The 9,007-nt window shown below is 45.2% G+C and overlaps 1 protein-coding gene across 3 annotated transcripts in view; it reads left to right on the forward strand.

The window, feature by feature from the left end:
- Specc1 (sperm antigen with calponin homology and coiled-coil domains 1) overlaps positions 1 to 7,675 on the forward strand; it is a 268,415-nt gene extending 260,740 nt beyond the window's left edge. For all 3 annotated transcript variants that reach the window (XM_050163731.1, XM_050163730.1, XM_050163733.1), the window contains one exon: positions 6,073 to 7,675. In XM_050163731.1, coding sequence (XP_050019688.1) covers positions 6,073 to 6,162 — 90 coding nt within the window. In that variant the 3' untranslated portion in view covers positions 6,163 to 7,675. The remainder of the gene's footprint in view (positions 1 to 6,072) is intronic.
- The last annotated feature ends 1,332 nt before the right edge of the window (positions 7,676 to 9,007 follow it).

The following is a 9,007-nucleotide window of genomic DNA, read 5'->3' on the forward strand; positions in this document are numbered from 1 at the left end:
GCTATTAGAAATGAAAATTTGGAATGGGAGAATAAACCATGGATGGGTTGCCAAACTGGTTAGATATAGCAAAGGAGAAAGATGGTGGATTCACAGTAAACATAAGGAAACCATCCCACAGGCTGAATAGACAATGAAGGGTTGAAAAACAGTAGAGAACGTTTATTGGTTAATGTGTATTTAGTTTCTAGAATGGAAAAGCCAACAAACAGCAAGTTTGAGGCCATTGTAGGTTACATGAAACCCTGTCTCAAAAATAAAATATATGTATATGAGTGGAAAAAAAGAGACAACACTTAGTGGTAACCAATCTGGAATCTACTTCTGGGGTTCTTGTTTACAACAACAATGAAAATCTCATTAAGCAACTGTTAATTGGCTTTCCCGTTCTTGAAGCTTCTTATATAATCTTTCAGTATAACTGGCCAAAGGTTATTAATTACTGTTGTTACTTCAGGATGGTTGTAGCTTTAAAATGCCAAGAGTATTGAGTGTGTGTGTATGTGTGTAGGTGTGTGTGTGTGTGTGTGTGTGTGTGTGTGTGTGTGTAGTGCGAGGCTGGCTTTGATATCACTAAGAGAATGTCCTTGGACTTCTGACCCTCTTGCCTCTGTCTCCTAAGTGCTGTGTTTGTAGACATGTACCACCACACTATGTGTGGCCAAAGTTTTATGTTGTTTTAATCCACATACAATCAGGGAAAAAAGGACAGTCAGGGAAACATAAGCTGAAATAACAGTGAGATGTAAGTCTGTAGCCTTCCAAGATTGGAGGACTTGGAGAAATGTAAAGGGAAGGAGGTGTGGAGACAGCAGCGCTATGAATGATATCATGCCGATACTAAATTGAAACAGAATGGACAGTTAAGTAGCAGCACCAATATCCTTCAAATATCAATTAGACGTTTTCTCTAAACCTTACTCAGAAGTAGAATGCTAAACATTCAAGAAGTAAAATCCAGTGGAGAAAAGTCTCAGCAGGTAGAATGTGCTACTCTTGCAGAGGACTCGAGTTTCGCTCCCAGCGAAACATATTGGGCAGCTCACAGCCATCTGTAACTTCGCTTTCAGGGACTCTGACACCCCTTTTTTTGGCCTCTGCAGTCACCGCACTCTTGTGCAGAAACCTACATTCAAACACACACATATATATACATATTTAAGAAATATTAAAGATAAGTCTTAAAAATAAGGTTTTTTTGAGTATCTGTATCTGTATAAGCACATACACGTTTTAGGGTAAATAGATAAGCAAGGAAGATTCCTTCAAAGTGAAGCTCTGTCGTGTACATCGAGCTTTAGAACACATTCCTGTCCAGCCACCATGAAATGGGCGTCTTAAGCCAACATCATCATCCGTACCAGAAGAATTGGGCAAACATCCGCAGCATCATCGCGATTGCTTCAGAGCAGCTCTGGTGTGTTCTCCAGAGCTAGCCATCTGTGGCTTGGTGAGGGTTCACTGTGGCCTTAGTCACTTAGTCCGTGACGCACCGCTTACTCTGGGACCTGTGTAGGGTAGTCACTGCACAAGACTGAACTCCCGAAAGCAGGAGCTCCAAAAGCCTTGAGAGTCCTGTAAGTGAGGTCAGCCACTTTTTAAAGTTTTACCGTCTTAATCATTCTAAGTGGTGTGAAGTACCTTCACGCTGTGTAGCAATCATTGCCACCCTCCCAGTGTAAAATTCTTATCTTGCAAAATCGAAACTCTGAATCTGTTAAACATTAACTCCCCACCCCCGCCCTCAGCCTGGCCGCCACTGTTCTGTTCTCAGACTCTGAAAGCTCACCTGTTTCAGACACCCCATGTAAGTAAGTGTATTTGCCCGCCGTCTCTGTCTCATGTTTGGCTTATGCGGCATAGTGTAAGGACCTCAAAGTCCATCTGTTAGAACCTCCTTCCTCATTTAGGCAAATGATATGGTTATACCTTGTTCCGCTTGTCTGTTCGTTTGTCCTGAAACACTACAGTGCCACCGTAGTTAAGTTCGTCTCGGCAAATGCTACTGTGAACCTGGGTGCACAAGCGCCTTCTCTCTTTATCGCTAAAGGCCCTTAGAACAGTGCCAGGTCGTAGACTGTTTGTAGCAAGTATGTGCAAAGAAATGAATAAAAGAAGAAGCCATAGACACTACGTAGCAGGAGTATGTGACCAAGAAAAACCACTCATCTCATGACCAAATATCAAAAGAAGAAAAGGAAGGGGTGTGGCTCTCGTCCCAGGATCCTCCAAAGACCAAAGGATGGTTCATTAGGCCCCAACTTTCAAAGTTTCTACAGTTTCTCAAGAATATTGATCTAGAAATGAAAACTTAAGTGTATGTGTCCAGCTGTAGATGAAGCCCTAAGTGCTGTTGTTTAAAGACAATAGGTAGGAAGCTTTAAAACCTTAAATATGAGGCTTTTGGGCTCTGTAGTTGCAATTTATGGCCCTGGCAAAAGACCTGAGTACATTTCACAGAGCCCACACAGAGATAAGCAAACACAGAGATAAGGCCTGACGCCTTCTTCTGGCTGCTATAGGTGCTGCACACACTGTGTACAGACACACATGCGGGCAAATAAATAAGCAGATATTAAAAAAAATAAATATTCAAAACATCAAATACACAGATCAAATAAAATCAAATACATAGTGGTATGATCATGGATTGGCTTCGAACTGTTTCTCTCTCTCTCTGTCTCTCTCTCTCTCTCTCTCGTTTGTTTGTTTTTCGAGACAGGGTTTCTCTGTAGCTTTGGAGCCTGTCCTGGAACTAGCTCTTGTAGACCAGGCTGGCCTCGAACTCACAGACCTCCACCTGCCTCTGCCTCCTGAGTGCCGGGATTAAATGTGTGTGCCATCACTGCCTGGCTCTGTTTCTCATTCTTCATAGGTGACAAAGTGACATGAAGCCAACAGAACCATAGCACTTTGCCCTCTGTGTTCCCTATAGCCTGGGATGGAAGTGCAGTGCATTTAATCCTCACTCGTAAATCCTTTAAACCCATATTTTATCCTGGCCAGGTGTATTTCATCACCCTTATTTTAAGATAAGAAAACCGAGCCCTTGAGAGGCTCGTGAACCAGCTCAACCTCCCTGCTGCTAACAGAGTCCAAACACTTCCCATTATTGTAGGCCGTTTCCCTGTATGAACTAAGNTGAGTAGGGGAAGAAGACATCTCCTAGATTTGATGCTACCTAGAGCTCCTCTTTATCTCCTGTTCAAAACAACACCTCCATTCACGCATGTGGTGGACAGGCAGAAATACAAGCAGAACACCCATAAAATTTAAAAGAAAAACAAAAACACCTCCAGTGTCTTGTCAGGAACTGCCGTGTGGGCCAGCAAGGTGGCTTGGTAGGTAAAGTTTCTTGCCTGATGGCCTGGATTCAGTCACTGGGGTCCACATGATGGAAGGGAAGAACTGACTCCTGCAGGTTTCTCTCTGACCTCCACATGTATGCCATGACACGCACATGTAATACACACAGGCACATGTAACACACACATGTATGCCATGGCATGCACATGTAACACACAGGCACACACACACATTGGGTGAGTATCTTCTGGTAGAATCAAAGAATTATCCATAAATGCTATGACTGTTTTATTTTATTATAGTGCTTTAACAGCAAGAGTGTTTTGTCACTTGCCTCTTGTAATGTCATTGTCATTGTTTGGGTTTAGCTGCTTCTGTAGCACCTGTCTCCTTGTTGTGTTTTGTTTTGATTAGTTTTGCTGTGGGGTGGGTCTTTGAGACAGACTTTCACTGCATCATCGAGACTGGCCCTTTCATCTACTGTATTAAACAGGACAAGCAGGAGAGTCCATCTTTGTCTTAGTCCTGATTTGAGGGAGAAAAGCATTGTCTTACACAATTAAGTGAGTTTAGCTATTGGGTTAGGGGGTACATACCCTTTAGTGTATAAAATAAGTTAGCTTCGCTTTCGAAGGACGTCTTTCCCGTCTGTGGATGACGCCCCGGAGTGACAGCTAACGTCTTTCCTTTGGCGGTTTATTGTTGAACCAGTAAAGTCAATGAACCCTAAAAAAAAAAAAAAAAAAAAAAAAAAAAAAAAAAAAAAAAAAAAAAAAAAAAAAAAAAAAAAAAAAAAAAAAAAAAAAAGAAAGTTAGCTTCTCTGTTTTGTTGTTTTGTTTTTTGTCATGAACAGATTCTGAAGTTTGTTGATCTTATTTTTCTCAGTCTGTTAATATGCTAATGTTGATTTAAAAGCATCGAGCCAGCTTTACATTCCTTGGACGAGCCTTATGTAATCATAATACTTTATAGATTAATGAATTTAGTTTTCTAACATTTTTTTTCAAATTGCCAGTAGCTTTGTGTCTATTTATCTGAGAAGCTGGCGTACAGTTTTCTTGTAGTGTCTTTGTCTAGCTCTGGTTGTAGGCTAGTCTCACCTCACAGGATGAGTTGCAAAGCATTCTCTTGTCTTCCATTTTTGGAGACTGAATAACTAATATTAGTTCTTCTATGTGTGTTTGGTGGAATCATAGTGACCTGGGTTTGGGCTGTTAACTGTTAATTTAAGTAAATCTCATGTGTGGTGGAATTATTACTAAGACAGCCTCCCTCCCTCTCCTTGAAACATGCAAAACATTTCCACAAAGATTTTTAGATGTGGTGTTAATAATGTAACAGATATTTTTGATTTAGTAATCGATAATATGAAATGGACTGAGTTAAACCGTGACTAGTAGCTGTAATTCCAAATCGTCTGAAACTGAAGACCTCTTCCTCTACAGAAAGGAAAGTTTTCAGTCCCTCTTGAGTTCCTAGGCATGTCTTCAGGCTTTCCTTCCTTCTCAAAGCTCATCTGCCTCCCAATCAGCACTGTTCCCTGTGTAGCCCAGGCTGTCCTAGAGCTCACTGTCTAGACCAGGCTGACCTTGAATTCAGAGATCCCCCCCCTCCCCACTGAACTCTGTCACTCTTCATCCTGTGTCCTTGCTGTCTTTGGCAATCTCTGCTCGAAGACTTCATTTTTTTTCTTTTAAAAATTTTTTCTGGGCAGACTTGTGTGTGGAAGGTCCCTCTTGCTTCCTTTGTGCCCTTCCTGGCGGATCAGATCATGATGTGCTGATCACTTTAGCCTGAGCGGGGAGCAGAGCAGGAGAGAAAAGTCAGATGTTAACTTGGTGACTAGTCGGCAGGATTTACCAGGCACAGATGTGCTCTGCTCAGCCTCTTTTTCCTTTGCATCTCTGCTTCTGGCTCATGTTTTGTTACAGCCACAGCAGACTCCACATCCGACCCCAGCGTTAATAATTAAGCGTCTTCTAGAGAGCGTGGTGAGTGTCCTGCCGGGCGCCTATCCTTCCCACCTGCCTTATCACTGTCGGCCTGGCCTTACGTGCAAAATTAGCTCCCAACAGGTAGTAAATTAATAAAACTAAATAAATAGCAAAAAAAAAAATCACTCAACTAGAGGGGGAGAGAAAGAAAGGAAAGAAAAAAAAAAAGCAAAGAAAGGAAAGGCCAGATGCTAAGAGATATTAACCCTAGTAAAGCACATGGTTTAAGTTGGCTCAAGGTGTCGGTGGTAACCCCATGACTAGCTCTCCAGGAACTAATTTGACATTGCAAAGTGCAATGTATTGGAAGTGAAGGGACACTACAGATAGTGCACACCCACGGAAGTACAGTGGTGTGGGAAATCCTACTCAAGAATGCCCATTCGAAGGACACGGGATGTGTGAAAGCAGGCCCACTGTGGTGGGAGCCTGGGAAACTGGGCTTACATTCATATGCACATTATTAAACCAGAAGCCTTCTTCTGATGTGGAAGCTCAGGTGACTGTAAAAAGCTGTAGTGGTGTTTAAAGATGAAAGCAATAGGAAGTCCTGTCTTTGGTCTTTGAAAGGGACATACCTCCCAGGAAAAGCTGCTAAGAAGCCTAACCTCAGCACATTAGAATGGCCTGTGTTTGCCTACACTTTGGTTCCTGTTAGTGGAAGGCAGCAATCCTGATTGGTACCAATCAGTACCAGTCCTGACCTGGATCAGAGTCACTTGGTAAAAGGGGACTAAGATGTCCATCTTGTGCTGTCCCCTTCCCCTGCAGGAGCTCAGTGAGATGCTGTACACAGACCGGCCCGACTGGCAGAGTGTGATGCAGTATGTGGCCCAGATCTACAAGTACTTTGAGACATAAACAGAAGACCCGGCATCAGCAGCTGCTGCATGGCCTGCAGCTCATCCTGAAGCGCCTGCTCACTGTCCACCATGCCTGCTGTGCCCGCCATCTAGCCGTCTGGATTTCCAAGGAAGGCTTAAGCCACGTGGACCAGCACTCCACTGAGAAGCAGAGGTGGCTCCACCGTGTCCCCATCTCAGATGCAAACATGTCTGGAGCCTATGCTCAGGAATCCTTGTTCCCAATGGGAAGTTTTTAGAGAGGCAGGCCCCGCTTCTCACACAGTGGGTTCCAAACCCAGGCCCTCGTCTGTGAGACTCCAGAGTGTTGCCAGTCCCATTTGCTGCCCACACGTGGCCTACACACTAACAAACAGCACTTCAATCACCGTGTCTGTTCTTCTTCCTCCTCCTTTACTAAAACTTTGCTTTTTTTTTTTTTTCAAAACTCTGTCCTTACCAGCTGCCTGCCCACCCCCACCAATAAAACAACACTCCACAAAACAGAAAAACAAAAGCAGCTTTTGCTTCTCAGCAACCTGGAAACACACTGATTAGGGAAATAGTATGTCCAGTTCTGTGTAACTGAGAACTTAAAGGCACTGCATAGATCTCACCGTCCCTATTTGATTTCTCGCAAGTGCAAGGAGTACTTAGGTACCTTGCTGAGGGTGCACAAGAGGCCAGCTGGCTTGCTCCTTAGCCACAAGGCATGAGCGCAGCACTGGTGTCCTGGCTGATGAGATCCGTGACCATTGCACACAGACCCTTCTGCCCTGCTGTTATTTACAGCCCTATTTACACACGTCTTGGCCCAACACAGAGCTCCACACGAGTCTGACGTGTGTGGAGCAGCCTGTGATGGTGAGCTCTGCACATTTGCACAGTTCCGCAGGTTGGGAGGTGCGCCCCTTAGGATTCTGGGTGGACAGAAATATAAACATGTTTTGGCTTCAGACAGGTTTGGCCCTTGGTACTTGTTGGGCCTTTTACATGTGCCTATTGAAAGAAGCTATTAGGAGCGTAAGGGTGACTGTCCTCCAATGCCCCTTTGGTTCCCTAGGAAGCAGCACAGCCTCTCCCTGAGTACCCAAGCCAAGCGGCCCTAGACCAGTGGTTCCCAACCTTCCTAATGCTGGGAGTTCCTCATGCTGTGGTGACCTCAACCATAAAACTATTCCATTGCTACTTCATAACTGTAATTTTGCTATTGTTATGAATTGCAGTGTAAATATCTGATATATAGAATTCTGATATGTGACCCCACACAGGCTGAGAACCACTGCTCTAGAAGCATCTTTCCATTTTTCTTGGACAAATGTGCACTTCATAGCAAATGAGCACGCCCCTTTCTCTGACAGTTGGGTGCGCACAAACACCCATTACTGTTCTAAGTGCCAAATAACCCTAGACTGGTCCTTTGAGAAAGGACCACGCTCATAGCAACCCCTGCGAATGACCACCATAGCTACAATGAATCTCTGCCTGCTTGTCTGAGCCACTCTACTGGCCCAGCCCTATCCTTGGAGGACCTAGGTTCTGCCCCTCCCTCCAGTCCATTGCTCTGATAAGTAGCAGCTGGGTGCAGCAGCGCTGATTCGTAGCCTCGTGGACCACAGATTCCACCTGTAGGCTCCTCTACAGTTCTTAGCTGTGGCTCAGGGCCGATCCCCTGGGACTCCTGGGAACTGCATGCCTGACTCTCGATCAGGTGAGTTAGAATAACTGGAACAAAGCAGAGATGCAGTCTGCACATGCTCACAGTTCTCCAGAACTGATGGGCAGCCATGCAGAGAGGGAGGACACTACTCCCTGCCCCTTGTTCTCCCATTAGGAGCTCTTTCATTTCCAGGTGGAAGATGAGGGCTCAGAACCTCTTTGCTGATGAATGTGTCTCCGAAAGCTGGTAGTTGGGCTGCCTCCCATACCTGTTGTGTTGACATAATTGATGCTGTACCTCCCCCCACCAGTTGTCTCCAGTCTGCTTTGCCCAGCCATCACAGCAGGGTGGGCAGGAACGCTGTCCCGCACAACTGGGTGTCGTTTCTTCAGGGGTGATCTCTGGAGCTGTGTAGGAGAGGCCACAGTTAAGGCATGAGAGTTTGGTCTGTCTCTGGCTGTTTTCAGGGTGCTAAGAATCTGGGAGCTCTCAGCAGAGCAGCCTCCGTGTTGGTCTCCAGACACCTTACAGTGTCTGTAAGTAGAGGCACTTTGGGGCCCCAGGTCGCTGTGGACCGGCCAGCTGCATCTGTTCTTGTCCGTTTTCTGCATGGGGTTTCTCTTGACTGCTGCAGGTCTTGCCAGGGGCGTCGGAGAGGAATGGCATGCAGGTACTGCCAGGCAGAGGGTATGCATGACCGATAGAGCTCCAGTTCTCTGTCAAGGTGCCACACTACTGCATGTGGAGGTGCGGGGTCTGGGAAGATCTCCAAGTCACAAAAATGAATGTGAGAAACTGACCAGCTAAGAACAGAACCATGGCGGTGGGGCCAGGAGTGCCTTACTTTTTCTTGTTTTTGTTTGTTTGTTTGGTTGGTTGGTTGGTTTGGTTTTGGTTTTGTTATTGTTTGTTTTTGCTTTGTTTTTGGTTTTGTGAAACAGAACCTCCTGTTGCCCATGCTGGCCTTGAACTCAAGGTGCTGAGATTAGATACCACACCCAGCTTTGGTGCTTAGCTCCTGCTGTTTTCTTTGTGTCTCTGCAAGCCATCATTCAGAGGACGCTGGAGGCCTCCCTAGTCATGTTTCTTCCCATCTGCCCTCAGCCAAAGAGATCTGTAAAATGCAAGACCCTGAGAAGTTAAGACACATAGAGAAGTCTGGCTCTCAGCACTGCTTGGTGTCTGACGGCAGGTGGTAGCACTA

The sequence above is a fragment of the Alexandromys fortis genome, unplaced genomic scaffold (genome assembly GCF_014885135.2).
Source record: "Alexandromys fortis isolate MF-2015 unplaced genomic scaffold, M_Fortis_MF-2015_v1.1 scaffold_149, whole genome shotgun sequence".
Lineage (NCBI taxonomy): Eukaryota > Metazoa > Chordata > Mammalia > Rodentia > Cricetidae > Alexandromys > Alexandromys fortis.